Source organism: Nymphaea colorata, chromosome 1 (genome assembly GCF_008831285.2).
Source record: "Nymphaea colorata isolate Beijing-Zhang1983 chromosome 1, ASM883128v2, whole genome shotgun sequence".
Lineage (NCBI taxonomy): Eukaryota > Viridiplantae > Streptophyta > Magnoliopsida > Nymphaeales > Nymphaeaceae > Nymphaea > Nymphaea colorata.
Window position 1 is genome coordinate 32,932,281 of NC_045138.2, and position 20,304 is coordinate 32,952,584.

Below are 20,304 nucleotides of genomic sequence, written 5' to 3' on the forward strand. Positions count from 1 at the left end.
AAATACTGGAAGGATATATTCTCCATTATCTCTGGTTGCCAAGGAAAACCAACATTAGAAGTTACATTTCTGTTGAATCATTGGGTTGCAGCGACGTCTATATTTTGTCCTTTTTATGCGAAGGATCCGATTTGCGAGACCTGAAGTCGTCTTTGCTCTTCACTGTAGTAATTCGGTTCGCCCCTTATATTAGCTGCGAAGTTTCGCGGTTCAGCTGATCTTGTACCTCATCTACCATGGCTGAAAGCCTGAACCATGCCAAAGCTGCATCAACAGCCGTTTTGATTTTCCTATGTCGATCCCTTTTGTGCGGCCGTATAGGTGCAGTTGGCAATGATCTGAACTTAGCCGCGCTTCTGAGTGCAAAGTGTGAAGCATACTAATGGTTGAATTTCTGAATATGAGCCTACTTGTACACCAATGTTATGCCTTTTCCGCCTTCGACGTTTATTTGGAGGCAGTTCGTCTTAACTCCTGTTGGTAGATATTTTGTTATGTTCAGTTGAGTTTGTCGATCCATTTGGTTATGTTTACATGGTATTGCCATTGGTTCCTCTTTTTGCCCTAGCAATGCTGAAAAATCTCCTGCTCTGCCAGTGTCAGGCATCTTAGTTGCGTGTTTTACCACATCAAGTGTTATTTGTGCGAGTGACTTACTGACATTTGCTTTCGTCAGTCAAGATAATTTGGCAGCTCCTTATGCCATTTCTGCTTCAGAAAATTCATGATCGATGAGCTGATCAACAAATTTGAGACACATGCAGTTTAAATTCATTCGGCTGCTTTTGTTTGGATCCAAAAAATCATATACTGTTTTTTAAGTTTACTCTCTTATATCCATGCAATTTTAACCAAGTTTAATCGCTGCTTAGTGGACCGTGAAAATTTAGAAGGGCAATTGCATTGACTCATCAGTCTTCTTATCACTTCATTCTGCTTGGGTTTTCTGTTGATGACGTAGTCTTTGTTTGTTTTCTGTCTCTGCATGCTTCCAGGTCCCTGAGTATAAGTCTGGCAAGCTTTTGATTTTGTTGGGTGACCTGCAAGATCAACGCTCCATGTTTCTTTTTGGTTTGTCTTCGTGTTACTGATAGATGCCTCGAAGATTCCTCTCTCCCTCCTTGGGATTGTGCTCCTATGAAATCTTATGTTGGATATGAAATTTGTTTATGGTTGTCATGTATACGTTGGTCTGAGAAGAGGAAAGCGGCTGGTGATGATTGATCCACTTTTGAGGTTCAGTGGTTCCAAGACCTTGTTAACAAGGAGAACCAACTTGTAGTAGCCACTGCTTCCTGTGGTAAAGCTTGGATCCATATGCCATTTCTTTGACATATCATATCGTTTGTTTTCTGTAACCCTTCCCCTTTTGCAGATTTATAGTTGTAACATGTACTTGTTCTATATCCTCCATTTAGTCAGTTGGGTGGTTGTGTTTTCTACCTCTGTAGGTTCTTGTGCTGGTACATGCTTGTAACTGGTTCATGGTTATGGTCAAACTCATTTAGGTTTAATGGGTATCGTGTTTTTTTAATGTTATGCTGAAGTTTCATCTGTTCCATATATATATATATATATATATATATATATATATATATATATATATATATGCATAAATATCCATATTTCATTGCCAATGAAGATATCTCAATATATTGAGCTGTAATGGTTCCAAACCTTTATTGAATTAGTCTGATTGGATTGGGCATTATGTTCTCTCCTATTTTATCAGGTTGTCATGATGTGTAGATACATTATTTGTCTACCTTCCATTTTATGATATACGAAGTTGAAAATATGACAAAGATTTATTCATGGTGATTTTCTTTTCTTCTTCCCTATCATAAGAGGAGAAACCTTTTCATAATTGTAAATAACTTTTTCGTGTGAAAAGTTCGTATTAAACACGACTTTCCAACGTGTGCTAGGCTCCGATACTATCTGTTGGTTAATTTCTGCAGGAAATGTATGTTCTGTAAAAATTTATCATTTAACCTTAGCCCGTGCCAAATTATTTGGAGTAAACAAAACAGAAAGATATACAGACCTACGAGAAAAGTGAATTAACTTGCGCCTTTTTTTAAAAAAGGGTTTTGCCTTTCGTAGAAGCAAAAATATACAAATAAGGTATTTAGACACTGTGGAAACGTTGTATCATACAATTTAACGGAATGCCAAAACCGATGAAACCGCTTCAATTGATCTGATATTACAATGAATGGCCAATTGTATATAAGCCGTGAACTAAATTTTCAACATATTTTTCTAGTATGATTTTTCTTTCTGGGCTTCTAAGAAGTTTTAGAATGACTGGATAATAGGCAATTAGACAGCCGTGGCCAAAAATATTTGACTTGTACCACCATCCTTCATCGGCGTAATCCTGGGAGTCGAGCCTGAACTACTCATAGACTCCGCAGTATTATCGGTTTCTCTGTTTGCTGATAATCGTTTTATTTTTTGGTGGTCTACAAGACACGCATAAACTGGCTTTGGAGTTTTGGCGTTCCATGAAAGGATTGAAGCTAGTTAGGATTTTTGGCACTTCGACTGCTTGTGTTTATGGGTAAAGAAAGTAACTTAGTTGATGTCACGAATTCCGTTTGTCTTCCTTGTCTCTTTCCACCATCGGGTTTCCCTGTTTCGTTTGTGTTGGTGTCTCTCTCCCTGTCGGGTTTGTGCTACTGGTTTACAAAGATCCTTCCAACACGAATTGCTGTCCAAGCCATAGCCACAGATCTTTCTTGGACCATATACACGACGACATTTGGCAGGAGAGAGAGAGAGAGAGAGAGAGAGAGAGAGAGAGAGAGAGACTTGTTTCTGTACGAAAACGTACTTATTGGGCGATGCATGTGAGCGGTTTCATGTTCATTTTCATTCAACTTCAATCCTGCAATCTTTGTTTCTGCTATTCTCTCTCCCGAACTTTTCAGTGTATACGCAAAAATATGCATGTGCGATTGAGTCGCCCCACCAAACTTTTTAAGCAAGTAAAAATTAAAACCAAAATGCGAAGTTAACTTTGAAGGTAACTTCTTTTAGTCTCCCGAAAAGAGGTGGCTGGGAAGAGGTCCCATACTCTACGGGCAGATGGTATTTGAGCTTCTCTCATTCTCTCTGTGCCTTTGGGTCCTGAGATCCGTCGGAGTTCACTCTCACTTTTAAAGGTCCCAAGAATTAGCAGCCACTAAAATCAAAGCGCACAAACACTATCCACATGTACCTTGTTCTGACCAGCTATATCCTTTGAGGGCAGATGACATACAGAAGACCATATCAATTAATAGTTTTTATGGCTCCTCTTCCCCTCTCAGTAAGGTCTAGTTTAGGAGCGTCGCATGCTCTATAAAGCATGCTATATATTAGCAAAGATACACAAGATCAGGCTCTATGTGGGTCGACTCTTCTAGAATGAACATACACTGCTGAATCCGTTACACCATGCTTTATAGAGCATGCAGTTGTTATACATTACTGATGTTGATTCTTGATTTATGCCTCACGTTCATCTGCAAAATCACGTCTACAGAGCGCAATCAGTTGAGGCCGTAGACAGAAAACAGCAACTTCTACGCAACGTAACGATACAATCACAGCGGTTGATGGGCCACAGGAAAGGACGTGTACCGCCGAGTCCGAAAGGAGATGTTGTCACTTGCCTACGAGACGCAGAAGATCAGAAAATTACAAGAGACGGCAAATGACCTTTCGATGACTATCTTGGTGCTATATATAGATGTGCATCCCAACAAAAATCACGAAGCTGCAGGGAAGCATCCGTCGCTCTCAGGCGCCTGACATCTCTCTATCTTTCTCTCTATACATGTATTATCTGAGGGAGTGCTCATGTGTTCGACCTCCTTCAAAAGAGACCACGTCAAGTATATAGAACAAGGTGTCCAACTTTTTCTTTTGCTTACAAGGAGCTTTCTAACATGTGTTGACACTCGCCTTTGGATTTTATCGGAAGCTCAAAATGGAGGTGTTTTAATCTTTTCAAGCACCCGATCTGTAAGATATTATCAGTTTCTGTGGTATATATGCAAGAGATTAATGAGGTTGATATTCTTATCGTCGATATTTAGCATCATCCAAATTCTCTATTATTTCTAGGTGTGAGATGTGTGTGTGTGTGTGTGTGAGAGAGAGAGAGAGAGCGAGAGAGAGAGAGATTCTTACTGTTATAAGTTGTAGAGGAGTTCTGTTATTACATAACCGGGCTTGGGGGAAGAGAGAGAGAGAGAGAGAAAGCGAGGGAGATGGACAAAACTGAAGAAGGAGAAGAGGAAGAAGACAGCCAGACTAGTTCACATGATAATGGAGATCAAACATCTGATCAGAAGCATAGCCAGGGGATAGTTCTGGACCCCAGGAGCAGGCTGATCCAGGAATGGAACAGGGTCTTCCTTCTAATCAGCGGCGTTGGCTCGGCGGTCGACCCTCTCTTCTTCTACACCCTGTCCGTGAGCAGCCGGTGCAACTGCGTCTACATAGACGGGTGGCTTGCGCTGACAGTGACGGCGCTGAGGTGCATGGCGGATTTCGTGCACCTGTGGCACATCTGGCTGCAACTAAGGTTGGCGTATGTTCCCAAGCCCTCGCTGGTGGCGATGGGCGGAGGGGGCGGCTGCAGAGTCACCCCCGTAAAGTCGCGCTGCATTACCTCAAATCCAAGAAAGGCTTCCTCTTGGATGCATTTGTCATCCTCCCTCTGCCTCATGTAAGTAAGCCAGCTCTCTCTCTGTTTCTGCCACACACTCACTCACAACATTGCATGAATCCGTATGGTGGGATGTATCTAATGGTCATAGATACTGTAACCTAGGAATAACAAGAATTGCATTCAAGTTGCTGTCGGCAGCTGATCTTGCGGCAATTAATTACTTTAGTAATATAGACTTAAACGATATCAACTTGTTAATAGATGATCTTACAAACTTTTATGTCATTATCATGCTTGCCGGTCTGTAATGATCGTTGATATATACATATATATGTTGAACATTTTCTCATGTTGTTTTATCTGTAAGAAAAGCCAAAATTTTCCAAATTATTGCAGTCTTATCTTCGCCCTCGTTTGGATGTAGTGGTAAACTGGACGATGGAAAAGCAGCTAGAGCTTTATCATCCAACCTAAAAGGTAGGCAACCTCCACATGATCTAGTTTGGCATGTGTGCATGTGCCTACACTACCCTTCAATACACGCACACAAAGACAGCTGTGCCTGCAAACCGACACAATATGATGCTACTGAATTACTAAATATCGAATTATTTAAACATTTAATAATCATGGGGAAAAGCTTCAGTTATTAATTGAGAAATCACAACACTAAACATATTTCAAAAATATATAGAGATTATGAAGCTTGCAAATGCTATTTGTGAAAGCACATTGATAATGATGATGGTGGTGATGAGCGACGAGAACGATGCTGTCATAATACAGATGGATGGATATGGGCATGCTCCTCCATGAGGACCCTGGCGTGGGAGATCAGTTCATTTGTCCTTGTGCTTAGGTAATCTTGCACTGCACGTGTCATGGTTATGTAATTTCATGCGTCGTGCCACATATGGCATGACTTAATCGTTTTCATTTTATCTGTAATGTGCATAGTTATCTACCAGTATGTCTTCTTCAGGTGCTGACAGTTAGCCAAGATGACTGTGGTAGGTAGGGCTTATCCCACACAATTAACAGCAATTCAATGAAGTTGATGGGGATTGTGGTAGCTATATATCGTAGTTATTCGATATTTATGAGTTTTAATCATTTGCGTAAGTTCTTGTATTTGTAAGTACAAGATCTGAGGTCTAAAAGTTAAAACCCAAGGACTTTTGCTTTGTAACTCAAACATTGGTCTCGGAAAAGAGTAAGTTTCATTCATGCAATTTTATCCTGACCAACTGGCCACAACTAGGCGGGACTGATCTCCAAGACCTACTGTGCGCCTTGCCATCTAAACACAAAAATCCAGTTACTTTGAATTGCTTCACGTAGTCTTCCAGCATTACTTGTTCATATGAAAGCTAAGTGGCAAAGATTATGCTGTTAACTGATTTTAAACATGCTTTCTTGGCTTGGATTCCTAAGAGTTCAATCCATGGATCTGATGTGGTATACTTGGTATGGTTTGCTGATATGATGAAAAATCCACGGAAAAATCCATGTCTTACTTCAGAGCTAAGGTCCATGCTTAAGATTTTTATTTACTTCTTTCCATTGAGAAAATGTCGTATTTAAGATTGGAGGTTCCTAGGAGGTCCAATCTTAAATCTACGGTGCCCAGATCCTGAGAATATCAGATCTGGAGCAATCAAACACTCTAGTTTATGTAATTAACGTACTGAATTGGTAATTGTATATGTCAGCTTGTGGTGTGGGTTGTGGCCCCAATTCTGATCGCCAATGGGAAGACGACATGGGTGATGACCGTATTTCTGGTGACCTTCCTCTTCCAGTACCTGCCGAAGCTCTACCATGCCACTTCGCTCCTCCGGCGAATGAATGTCTTTGGGACCATCTGGTGGGGCTTTGCGCTTAACATGATGGCATACTTTGTTGCAGCTCATGTAAGTAAGAGATTGAACACAGGCTCTTTCATCTTCACTCCAATGTGCAGCGTTCCTATTACCTGCGAATTCATGCATTCAGTTTTTTCTGTCTTACTGATAGGAGGATGTACCTGCATATCACTGTATAGAAAACTTTGTTATAGACAAATAATTTTGACAAATCCCAATGTGAGATGGGATTCTGGATTCCCAAACATGGAAATCATCTGATGCGCGAATCTGATCCATCGGTATGCAATATCAACATCAAACAGTACTGGGTGAAACCAATTATTTAATCTGTTGTGCCTTCAAAAAGCCAGGATCATGTGCCTATCCACATATAGCTAGTACCAGCTAAATTTGGCTACATAAAACAGACTGGATCAGATCCTTACATCTTCACATGCAACAGTTCCTGGAGTTTCTCCCGTATCACGTTCCACTGTGTAAGTAGGCAATGCCCATTTTGGTACATTCTAACTACTCTTTCCTCTCCATATTCATACCATATGGTGTTTATACAATGTAATATATGAGTTGTCATCTCCGTCATACCATGGTTTTGGCATTCGAGTAGCCTTTCCAGTCCAACCTAAGCAAAGGTCTCTTGTTCTTGTAACAGTGAAAGATCTCTAAGGTGACCTGATTAGACGGCTTCTAATGTATCACACCTTCTAGCTAGCATCGATTATGTGAATTTTAGCTTAATGATCTTTTAATGTGTGTAGGCTTCAGGCGCTTGTTGGTACCTGTTAGGGATCCAGAGGGCTGCAAAGTGCTTGAAAGAGCAGTGCCTTGAAATGGACGGCTGTGGATTGAAGGTGTTGGGTTGTAAAGAGCCCATATACTATGGCGTTGACGTGGTGAAGGGCGGCATGAGAATGGCATGGGCAGCACACAGAGCCGCTGGTGACGTGTGCCTGGCGAGCAGTGATAAATTCAACTACGGAGCCTACAAATGGGTGGTGCCCTTGGTCACTAGCACAAACCGTCTTGAAAAGGTTTTGTTCCCCATCTTTTGGGGACTAATGACATTAAGGTTCAGCTATGACATATATTCATGCAAATTTCATGTGTGTGTGTGTGTTTTCTTAGATAATATGGATCAGCCATTTTTCTTCTGCTTTTTTAGCACGTTCGGAAACTTAGAGAGCACTACTGAATGGTCAGAGGTGGTTTTCAACATCATAATCTTGACCAGTGGTTTGGTATTGGTGACCATGCTGATTGGCAACATCAAGGTAATGACAGAAAGATAATGCCCATATTATGCACATATTTTTCTTAGCAACACGTTTCATTTTAAACTTAATCACCATTAATGGTTTGCTCAGTCTCTTTCTATATCGTGGGGTGTGTATGTGCATGCTTTCAAAGCTCTAAAAGGTATGATGGTTACTATGTGTCAAGGTATTCCTCCATGCCACAACTTCGAAGAAGCAGAAAATGCAGCTTAAGATGAGGAACTTGGAGTGGTGGATGAAGCGGAGGCAGCTGCCTCAGGGCTTCCGGCAGAGGGTCCGGCAGTACGAGCGCCAAAGATGGGCGGCGATGCGCGGGGTCGACGAATCCAACATGATTAGGAACCTGCCTGAAGGCCTGCGCCGGGACATCAAGTACAACCTATGCCTCGACCTTGTTAGGCAGGCAAGATCGCTCGCTCACTGTCGACACTCTTGTCGTAATTTATTTTTCTTTTCCTTTTTAAGTTACTAAATTCTTGTGTCTTATTATCCGATTAGGTTCCTCTCTTCCAACACATGGACGATCTTGTTCTGGAACACATCTGTGACCGGGTCAAATCGATTATCATCCCAAAGGGAGAACCAGTAAGATCTTAAAAATCCATTCAATCCATCTCTCCAAACACCCCATTAGTAAGAAGAATCTTGGAATTCTTGACGTGGTCACGGTATCCGTTCTTGGGGAGCTCTTGTTGAAGAAAATTGATGCAATAGATAGATCCTCTTTATAGAATTTTTCCAAATGTTTGGTATGTTCTATTGGTAGATTTTACATCATCATTTATAAAACCTAACAAATATTTGTAAAATAAAAGCATGAAAATAGGAATATATAATAGGTAAACGAGAATGATTTTTGGCTCCACTGTTGAAATTAGATGGTTAACAACATGCAGGTGATCTTTCGAAGATTATGGCTTTCTGTTTCTCGATACCTTACTGACCTTTGAAAATAATGTGGTAAAATAATTGATAATTTCAAAATTAATGTTGCCCTCTTCAATCATGCTTCACATCAACTGTTATAAAAGTTCAGAATTAGTAAAGTTATTTGGCTAAGGAAACGAGTATTAATTACACAGATAACGAAGGAAGGAGAACCAGTGGAAAGAATGTTGTTCGTGCTAAGAGGCCACCTGCAGAGTACCCAAGTGCTTAGGGATGGCGTGAAGAGCTGCTGCATGCTTGGGCCGGGGAATTTCAGCGGGGACGAACTTCTGTCTTGGTGTCTGCGCCGCCCTTTCGTCGAACGTCTTCCGCCATCTTCTTTTACGCTGGTGAGCCTAGAGACGACGGAGGCGTTCGGGCTAGAGGCCGCGGATCTGAAGTACGTGACCCAGCACTTCCGCTACAACTTCATGAATGAGAAGGTGAGGAGGAGCACCAGGTACTACTCCCCTGGCTGGAGGACATGGGCAGCTGTTGCCATACAGCTCGCATGGCGCCGGTACCGGCACCGACTGACGTTGACGTCGCTCTCGTTCATCCGGCCGCGCAGGCCCTTGTCAAGATCATCTTCTCTAAAGGAGGACAGACTCAGGCTCTACACTGCTATGCTGACATCTCCAAAGCCTGATCAGGAAGATTTCAGTTTCTAGTTTGAATTTGGATCCGATCTCCAAGTTTCCAGATCCGTTTTTTGCCTTGATCTAGATCTCATAAGGATTCAAACCACTTCTCTAATATTGTTAGTTTTATAATCATCTCATACATATGAAGGTTCCAGCCTCCATGTGTTGAAGTTCTGATCAGGGTTCCTTCTGTTGGATCACGGTGAGTTCCACATGCTTGGATCTTAATCGCTCCCCAACTTCTTACTCTCGTCAGTGCCCATGTGTTTATGTTTAGATCCTTATCTGTAGCGTGTTGGGCAGATCTTTTTTTTACCATGTAAGAAATCATAAAAGAAAGAAACCAATAACGATATGTAGGAACATTTTCAAATAAATTTCATCATTCTTAGGCAAGTTTATGTGCATCTTCTTGTGAACCAAATTCATTGATTTGACTGACAATCTAAGCCGAGAGTTTAATGACTGTTTCTAAATCATCTGACCTAGTTGGTGATAGGGATGTACAACGAGAAAGCTGAGCTCGAGTTTTCATGTTGCTCGACTCAACAAATGACATGGTTTTTTAAGGCAATTAAGGGACTAGTGCCTATGGGATTCAAAATTGAGATACGTTGATTATGATGGTGCTCAATAACTATCCAACTTGTTAATATTAATTTGCTCCAACTCATGAAATCAAATTACTCTTATGATTTGATAGCTATGTCCAACATTATGTAGCTTGTTTTCAAGTGCTATAGGATGATGTCATTCAACATTTTATGGTCGCGAGTCATTCACTAGCAACGATGTTTAGTTTCTCGGCTCTGGGGGTCCCAAAGTACATTGAGATAAGAGATAAGTTGTGCATACGCTTCCAAAGTCCTCCTTGCACTATAAAAAGGGGGCACTATTGAACACTATTTTAGGTACAAAATAGTTGTGCAATAATGCTGTAAGAAAGCACTTATCCTTTGGACCATCCATAACGATGCATGAATTATATTATATGGCTTTTCAGAAGATGTAGAAGTACCAATTCAACGAGTTTAGCAGAACCAATATAAAGTCTTTTTTTTCTTTTTATATAGATGAAAAACGCTGATTTTTTGGATTGCCTGGAGAAGTTTGTGACTTGAACTTCTTAAAAGTTCGAAAAAGAATACACGAGAAACAGGTTTAAGGTATATCTTTGCAATCAATCTGTTGGATTAGCTTTCCCCAATGCTGAAATTGGTGCTATTTGTTTGGCTCCTTGGTCAAAAACTAATTTGATTTTCAAAATGTGGGGGTAGTTGTGCGTTGGATCCCTACATTCTTAGTGGACTGACTTGACAGGTTATAATAATTTGGTGCTTTCGACGGGCGGTCCTGTCCTTTCCCCTCATTCAAACGGTTCAAGTTAGACATGGGTCTCGACATATAGATCAGAAGCCACCATATGGATTCCTGATTATGACTCATACTGAGTGGAACGGACCTGGTTACATTGTATATGATATATTACTTGATTAAGATTTAGTAATTGTTCTTTTAAAATTTATCTCTGATGGGGTTCACACAATAGACGAAACAAAGAATGGCAGGTGGTTGGCATTAGCTTTTCGTGCTTCAAAAAAAAGGGGGAATGAAATACCAATATGCAAGTTAAAATATAGTGAAGACATCATTCCTATGCACCAAAAACATGCTTGGTACATATCATGTGGAAATGAAAGGTTGGGAGCTTTAGTTCTAGCCATGCAGTAGTATGAAATACTACTCCTCCTCACCCAAAATTGTTGTTTAAAAATTTAAAAAGAAAAAGCCCTGAATAAATTGAACTACTATCTTTTGTATATTGATATTAAAAATATCTCAAATACCTCTGTGAAATTGAGGTATCTTTCCAAACCTCAGTGAAATTCCATGCAGAATATTGAAAACATCTATTAAGATACAAAGTGGTAACAGTAGGGCACGTGTGATGAACTCTCAATGTTTTTGAAAAGTAGGCCAATATCACTTTTTAGACTATTTATTTGATGACACAAAATTGAATATTTATTTTGAAGCTACATCACAAGAAGAATAAAGACAGATGTCTAGTCACAACATGCGTGTCACGAATTCATGGCTTGAAATTAAACTACAAGAATCATGATTTCAGAAAGGCGCCTAATCATGATCTAAAGCATAAGCAAGCGATCTGTTCGGAACCAAGCTGTCTTGATCTGCCTTCGGATTCAGTTCATCCATGATTCGCTTCATTAATCTTTGTTTAAGATTCAAAGATTAAGAAAACAATTAATTTAGTAGAGTCAAACGATAGGTAACAAATGAAAGCTAGAAAAAACGGATCATGTGATTGACCAGGGCGCGGTCTTGATCTCCTCAATTCTCAAAGCAAGAAAAAATAATCTGAAACAACTTGAGTTTTCACGTGATATGCTTGTTGGAAGAATCCTAAAAAACTATTGCTTTCTTCTGCCAATTGGTCATAATTGGTGCCTCAGTTCCACAATCTCAAATTTTTCGAATTTCAAAATTTTCCATCAGATGAACGTTACGAATCTTAAAATGATGGAACTAGATCATCACACATGTACAGATGGAAAACCACCCCTAGTGACTCTTTAATTTGCTGGAGTCCTTTCATTTGCCTGCTAAAGGAAAAAGACAGAATAAGATTGAGAATTCACAGTTTAAATTTCTAAAAGTTCAATCGATCTTCAGATTTTCGAAATCTTTGATTTCTATTGTCGAATATACAGATTTTATGAGATCTTAAAAGACAGCCACGTCTTGCATGTAGCTAAAAGTTAAAAAGACAGACGTGTGCGATCGTTGGCGATTAGATCAGTCCCTATCAAGGCTTTAATCAAAGCATATTAGAATAACAAAATCTGCTTATGATTTTCTTTTCCCCGAAAGCGTTAAGTTACGCTTTTTAGGGAAGCAAAACAAAGCCAAAGTATAGATGCTTATTCAAAGTCTTATCATTAGAAGAAAGTGGCTTCATCTCTGGCAATTTCTCAAGGGTTTGCCTAATAAGTTGTAAGAATTTTGCCTACTTTATAAGATGTCTGGATCAAACTGTGGTGGCTCATCATATCATTGACCACATCGAATACTTGTTTGAACTTGGGTTTAAATTATTGGCTTCATGATCCATGTTCCTCATGTGCTGCCACATGAACATGGATATGGTTGACCGGATCTCACGCTTCTTCTACATGCCCCATGAAGATTTTGCGTGCTCCTTCCGAGATGGCCGTGTTACTATTCTTTTCTTTTTCCAATGCACCACCGCCAACCGCCATGTGTACGTGTGCCTCTCTCTCTCTCTCTCTCTCTTTATATATATATGTATATATATCTATAATGTGTGCACGTTCGCAGAGCAAGGGAAGGATATTCGGGCAATAATGATCAAACAGCTATATATTGAGATTTATTAAGGAGCATGTTTTTAGTAATGATATTTTCGTATCTCGGAATGACCTACGATGCCATTGAAACAACAGCTCACAGTGCATAAAAAATCTTGTAATACGGAAATTAGGTTTTATAATGGAAGAACTTGATTCGACGCAGTGTAGTTTATGGTAGAAAAGTGTCTCGAAGGCACACAATTTGATCAAGAGGCAGGGTTTTATAAGCGGTTCAAAGATACTGCTAACTAGAGAATATATCGCCAACTACCATTGGTTGTAGATCTTGGAGGTTTCTTGATTAAAAACACATATTATATAATAACTTGTGAATTTCAAAACCAAGTTGTACATGTGTGTGCGTGCGTCTCCAATCTCTCGTGTGTTTGTGTGTGTGTGTGTGTGTGTGTGTATATATATATTATTTAGTCAATCGATAGCGACAACCTAATTGCAACTTGAGTACTACTCCATGTTACAGAGTTGTTCATGCATGGGGTGTGTAGAAGCAATTTATAAGGTTGTGTGCTATTTCTGTCTCTGCAGATTATTGACGCCTTCTTTATAACCTTTCACATTTAATTCTGTTATTTCTATCATTGTGATTGTTTCTGTTAGATAACAGGCATTTGCCTTGGTTTCCTACAGCATGCGTCAAACTAAAACTAATGAGTTTGAAAGGAATTTAACTTCGAGTTAAAACTTCTTGGGAGTAACTTAACAAGATCCCTTTGAGTACTTATTTTCATGTGAAGTTGTATTCTACATAGTTTCAACTTGTAGCTGAGGAGATCTGGGAGAATCCAACCAATGACTACCTATATGAGGGCCTACAGCCAGCCTGCTACTCGGTATGAAATAGTTTGAAATTTTAAAAAGCTGGTCGAACCAATTTGGTAGCACTGGATAATAAGAAAGACATGGGAAATAGAACAGGTTGCTTGAAGATGGTGGATCTTCTTCCCGGGGAAGATAAAAAGGGATGATTGGCATACTCATAAGCGTCCAGCCTGTTCAGAAAAGTTGATCTGCACTCTCTCGAAACCAAGTAGTTCTTGCTTTTGATTTCATGATAGATCTAAGGAAAGTTTCGTTCTTTTTCTTACAGATGGGGCACCCCGCGCAAAATAATGTGTCAATCATCAGCCTTATGTGTAACAAGTTGTGGATCAAGTGGGGACTCTGCTAATTAAATTCATTTGTATCCGAGCCCATTTAATATGCATGTGTGTGCGTGCATACATGCATGCATATATGTGAAACCGGTCTTCTAGGAAAGTAGAAAGTAAATGTGCTCCTACGAGCCTGTATCTGAGTGACATATGGGCTTGAGGTGGCAGTTGCCCACATGGTCCTTTAAGTTTTATTTACTTACATATTGATGCACATAATTTGCTTTTTTATATATTGTTCCCATTAGTCGACCTTATATTATATATTCGAAAGGGTCTAAAATTTTTTGAAGTAGCATCTCTCATTCAAAAACTCTTCGCTCCCCCTTTGCAACTAGCTAGACGACAGACAGAATACACTCTAGAGGTAATATTTTTTCTTCGGCAGTTTTACTTTGTCTAGTAGTTACTAGACGAGAGATGTGATACTGTTGTAATAGTTAAGAGTACCCTTCTCCTCAATAACAGCACAGAAGAATGTTTTTGTGGAAGAAAAGTGCTCGATCACTGGTTTCTGGTATTTAACTGGTACATGTATCTGCTCTAAAGATTAGCAATGACAACAGATTCATGAAACATTACAACATGGTATTTATTTCATGAAGCTGCCTCAATTTTTAGTTTTACAACAGATTCATGAAACAGTTTTTGTTATAAAACTTTTGTTTCGTCTGAACCATATAATTCGACAAAAACTTAAGAAGATATAGTAGTTCTGTCCCACTAAAAAGAAACTTCTGGCTCGGGCCCGGTAACTCCTCAAGTATATTGAATGGACATGACAGATTCTTCAACCAAAAATTATTTCTGAGCTTGGAAGACACCCTTTTGCCTGTTGCGGCAGAAGTGCCAGCAATGACATTCGCCACTCAGATTTTTTGGGGTTCCCTCTGTGCTGCGCTGTTGATCTTATCAGATCTGGGAGCAGCGCCATCGCCATGGATGGTAGCTGCATCCTTCCCCTTGCTGGATTCATCATTCCTTTTCAGTTATTATTTTAAAGGGGAGAGCTAGCTATCCCTCATATGTACTTGTGCCATTCCATCTGTAAAGCCAGTTCACTAGATTCATAGAAAAGGGCAGAAGATTCAGTGAAGCTCCAATCTGGCGCCTGGTTGACCAAAATGCCCATCGTCTTCTCTGGAGATAAATTTGTGGACCCAAGAACCGGTTCGCTTCTGTCCTCCTCATTAAAATGTGGACCTTATGGTTTATGCCATACAAGCATGGTTTGTTATGGGTTACTATATTTGAAATCTCCCCAAGTTCTTAATAAAAAAGATTAGGACGCCCCATTATTGCACTGAACCTTTGTAAGAGAGAATTTAATTTTCTACTTCCCTTTAAATTACTTGATCCAAGAGTAAAAGAAAAGAAAGGTACAGATTCAAATTAAATTATATATTCTCTATTATACATTTTTCTTTTTCAGTACAAATTCATCTCATTCTTCTCTCTCTAGAGAATAGAAAGAGAAGCTACCCATGGTGCCTGTTTGCACAATCAACATCTTTATCTTTGGCATCGGTTCCCATCCCGTACCCAAAAGTTTAAAAAAATTAAAATAAAATAAAATAAAAGGCGTTGGCTTTTAGCTCTTACAGGAACACCACATACAACCAATACCTTCATGGCACGCGTCCGCAATGGACAAATATTTGAAGCTATTTAGTGGGGCCCACCGACCCATTATTTCAACGCGCAGTGAACTAAAAGGGGAAATTGACAAAATCCTGGCGCTAATTTTTTCAAAGTGCCGATATACGGCTAAGAAAACACTTTTCCATAAGCTTAGAAACTTTGGTTTCTTTGTGTTTTTCTTCTAAAGACGGTAATATATAAACCAAAATCTTTGAGAAAAGAAAAAATTTGTAAGATACTAATAATCTGTGAATAGATTGGGAGAAAAAAAAAAAAAATTGGCAGTGGTAAAAACTAACAACCCAAATCCTTGTTGGCCATAAATGTGGAGTCAGGCACTCGGAAAAAGTATCTCACAGACAGATGCAACCATTTGTTCTCTTGCTCTTATCGTTATCTACAGTGACAATAATAAATGTCTCAAATACATGTGATTGACCGACCATAAGGAGGGCCGGCGCTTCCTCTGGGACCTCTTTCCTCTCATATCTTTATTTTTTTTTTAAAAAAAAAATGAGAGAGAGAGAGAGAGAGAGAGAGAGAGAAATCTATCCTTTCATTGGTGCTGGCACTATTTTGTACTTCATTGGTCCAAAAGCTCAACCATGAATACCAGACTGATGGAGTATACGTTTGAAATTCTAATCTTCCAGTCATTCATATGAATTATAAAATGTATATGTACATGACGGGAAGAGGGACAAAGTAAAAATATAGAATTTGGGAAATATTTTAAATTCGCACAAGAAGTGGAGATGAGAAAAGAAGTAGTTATCGTGCCTTGTTTTAGTAAACTAAGTTTACTTAGTGGTTTTTTTACTTTTATTTTTTTAATTAGAAAAGCTGACATCCTACGTAAACCCACGTGAGATTCTGGCCACGGGGGGACCCGTTTACACTGATTAAACACGATATTAGTTTTCGTAATTGCAATTAAGCGTCTGATACGTTTCTTGGGCCAATAAGATTTCGGCTTTTCCAAAAATTTCAAATTGATCATGAAACTGTATTAAAATCAAGTATCTAGAGGGAATATTCGGATAAATTTTGGGGCTTCGCGTAAAACGATTTGTCGCTATCGGCTTGAGGGCAGCACAGGCAATCAATGTAGGTCCGGCACTCGCGTCCCCCTTCACATGGCCTTGGTCTCGGATGAACTGGCGAACCGGTGGGCCCAGCAGAAACCGACTCGGTAAACCTGCCTCATTCGTATCGGGTTTAACGACTCCGTTTGGTTTGGGTTGAGTCGGTCTGGGCTGTTGACTCGGAACGTGACAAAGCCTACCGAGAATGGGAATGGGACAATTATGTACCCAACTGCCAAACCGTATCGATTAGGTAGTCGTTTGATCGGCAAAGATGTTTATGACCAAACTAAAGGACATGAGAACGTTTGCTAAGAACATGTTGTTCATGGAACACAACACATGTTTCTAAAATACATCCTTTGAAAGATATTAATAAGGGAAGAACATGAATGGTTGTTCATAAATTCAACAATAAAACAAAAAATACAATCGCGATATGTTTTCCAAAACAAAAGCATAGTGTTATTCAAACATGTCCTTTTTTTCTAATACTACGGCCAAACGCCCTCTATGAAATGCTCGCACAATTAGATTAAACAGATTCAGGTCGTTGAGATATCAAACATGACCAATTAAATTTCACCAATATGGTTGAGAATGGGGCCACGCGCTAGTGGAGCGTATGTATAATTGAGTGATGAATCTTGGGTCCCTAGAGCACGTCGGGCCACAAAGGCAAAAAACTGGGTTTCGTGAAAGGGACGGATCACTTGCCCCTTATTTCTAGACGCCAAAGATTCTTTTCGAGAATTCTCAAAATCACCTGCTTCACACGTTAAGAATGAGTAAAATTCGTTAGATATCTCCTACTTTTTTTTCTTTTTTATGGCAGTTTTTATTGACTCCTCTTTTTTCTTACTCTTATTGATTGATTCGCATTAGGATCTTATTCTAAGGCTTTTTCTTTTGTCAAAACGTGTGCCCTTTTTGAAATTTTTGCCATGCCCATCGTGGATTATGAGCTCAGTTTGCCGTTTGACACGACAACTCTCCAGTTTAGAATCGTGTGAGATGTGAACAATCTCATGAAATCTTGTGAAAGAATTCGTGAACTTGGGCACGCTCTTTGAGACTTAAATTGGGATCATCTGATTATTTCGTGAGCTTGAGCCACATTTTAGGTTTATACAGCTATATGAATCACCATCTCTCATTGTTAAATTCAGTTAATTTGGTCTGCCTAACCCTAGCTTGCCTATATAAAAGGAAAAAGTGGTGTTCTCTTAATTCTCTTTCATAAACATCAATTAAAGCTCATAACCATGTTACTTTTTAACTAATCATAAAGTCTTCCGACGGATTTCGCCTTCTAGTAAAGGAGGAAGTGCGCCGCCGATTAAACTAAATTGATTTAAGCTTAAACTAATGGTTAAGTCAGAATCAGATCAACCTAACCAGGTGTGGGCCGGGCAGAGACTTTGTGAGGGCGGGCTGAGATGTTCTCCACCAGTCGTCGCCTAAGCTAGGATTAGTGCAAGTCCAAATGCTTGATTACCAAAAGGGATTATATTAATATACCGTCCGAAGACTATTTCCGTGTGGGACCCACCTCGCCAAAAATTTCATCCCCTCGTCCAATCGTTACTCACGTTGCTGATTTAAGTGATGATAGCCCCCAACATAAAGATCTTTCGGATGTTGACCCCTTCAATGGCTTCAAGCCTGCGGTGCTATAAATATATTTGTCACATTCAATACGCGTAAAAGCTTTCGAAAAAGTAAAGATGTTTCTGCTCTTCTTCTACTGTTGACTTTGTAAGCGGTCTATATATATATATATATATATATATATATATATATATAGAGGTCTAACCTCTATCATCACCATGGTCATCACCAAATCCCATCACCGTCATCAACAGATGCACATACGAAATCATCTTGAAAAAAGCTAGGTCATTATCTTTTACAATCTTTTGAAATGGTGGTCTTAAGTTTTTGTGAAAATTCCACTGAATTATTATGTTAAAGGGGGCACATACAGTGTTGTTATATAAAACAAAGATAAAACTAGCACAAGGACATAAACCTGTAAAAGCGATTCATGTTTCTTATCTTTTCCCCATTGCGTTTATGGGCAGATTAGATCCTTTACAAGTAAAATATTTATAGTTGCCTAACTTACCTAATACAATTGTAGGTAAGTTCATTTTTCCATGGGGTTGGAATGCTGGATTTGGTACAATAGCACTTGTAACTTGTACTTTTCTTCTTCCCTCAAAGGCTACTTTGTCTCCTCAATGAACTTTTCAAGTGGTCAAAAACTTCGAATAACAAACACGCAATACCAGTTCAAAACTCACAAGTAAAATCAACAGTATAAAGTAGTAGTCGATTTTTTTCCTGCACTATAATTGAAATGTCCAGTCTCTTTTGCTTTGGCTGCCAACTTTTTGACAATGATGTAGCACCACATAAGGTGACATTGAGAATGATAAAAATAGAACCTGGAAAACAAACTCAAAAATGAAAAAAAAAGAAAAAAGAAAAGTTGTTCTATTTTTGTGGCTCTAAGCTAAAGACAAAATTTGGTTCCAACTTGGGTAGCAGATAAATCTCCCTTTAAGGAGTAGATTCTATGGGAATGATTTCTTTAGTGAATGTAAAGAGTGATTAGTTCAGATTTTCTTTTCCTAATGAAGCAGCTTGTGGCTTTCAATGGCATAGAACTTCACATAGTGCATCTCAACTAATTTTGAGACCCATTAGTATGCGTTTAATTGCCTCTACGGATTTGAGATCTTCAAATTTAAGATCCGACAGTTTCCCAATGCAAAGACGTAAAATAACGATCTTAATTATAAACCTTAGGTCTGATGTAAGATCCTTGGTTTGATAAACTATACATTTTTTCCATGTATATTTTGTCACTTCAGCAAAAGTATGCCATATTAGATCCACATCAAATCCATGGATTTCAAATCTCGAGTAATCAAACGCCCCCTTGGGGTTGTTTAGAAGAATATTGTTAATGGAAATACGAGTGTTCTTTGCAGTTCTCTTAAAACATAACCATGCTTGATGAAACAAACAGGCTTGGATCCACATTCAGATCTTGTGTATCGTATTTGAATATGAATGGTTCAAATATGTTAATACGGGTGAATGTTTTCTGGAATGGATCTGGCTGGCAGGAGATCGGGTTACCATCTAGATCCGATCACTTTGGATTCTCCACTACCTTAGTCATATTGATTTGGACCTGATTGCAACGGAACTCGGTGCCCCCATATGTCCATATCCGTGGATATGGGACGGACCATGCTCGATTAAGAGACTTAGGCAAAACGGAATTGGACCTGGACTTGAGTCAATCGCAAGTGACAAGGATGGTCCATTCTAGAATTGACTCATCCTGTTATACAGGAAAAGTATGGTCCCACCAATTATTGCCACGGTCCCAGAGAGCGATTGAATCCAGATCTGGTAACTCGAACCGGGTTCTAACCGAAGATGCAAACAAATCCAGTTCAAATCAAAGTAGCCGTAGGTACCCACCAATTATTCCCGTCCAGCGACTTACAGTCTTCTGACTCATCCTCTTATCCAGTCCAAACATTAACTTATATCCAATCCAAACTCATGGATCGGCCATCTCCGATTCACCCGTTCGCCCATGACTCGCCGAT

The 20,304-nt window shown here is 39.4% G+C and overlaps 1 protein-coding gene and 2 non-coding genes across 3 annotated transcripts; all 3 read left to right on the top strand.

Moving 5' to 3' along the window:
• Positions 1-328: 328 nt before the first annotated feature.
• On the top strand, positions 329-408 carry LOC116246546 (small nucleolar RNA U36a). The gene has a single exon (XR_004170730.1). It is a non-coding gene; the product is annotated as a small nucleolar RNA U36a (small nucleolar RNA).
• Positions 409-667: 259 nt separating this feature from the next.
• On the top strand, positions 668-760 carry LOC116246520 (small nucleolar RNA Z223). Its single transcript, XR_004170705.1, has one exon. It is a non-coding gene; the product is annotated as a small nucleolar RNA Z223 (small nucleolar RNA).
• Positions 761-3,946: 3,186 nt separating this feature from the next.
• Positions 3,947-9,553, top strand: LOC116246029 (cyclic nucleotide-gated ion channel 4). Its single transcript, XM_031617706.2, is given in 8 exon segments — positions 3,947-4,599; positions 4,602-4,723; positions 6,379-6,579; positions 7,293-7,603; positions 7,697-7,805; positions 7,975-8,211; positions 8,307-8,393; positions 8,891-9,553. Coding segments are annotated over 8 exon segments (1,920 nt in total). The 5' UTR covers positions 3,947-4,262; the 3' UTR covers positions 9,407-9,553.
• Positions 9,554-20,304: the final 10,751 nt, after the last annotated feature.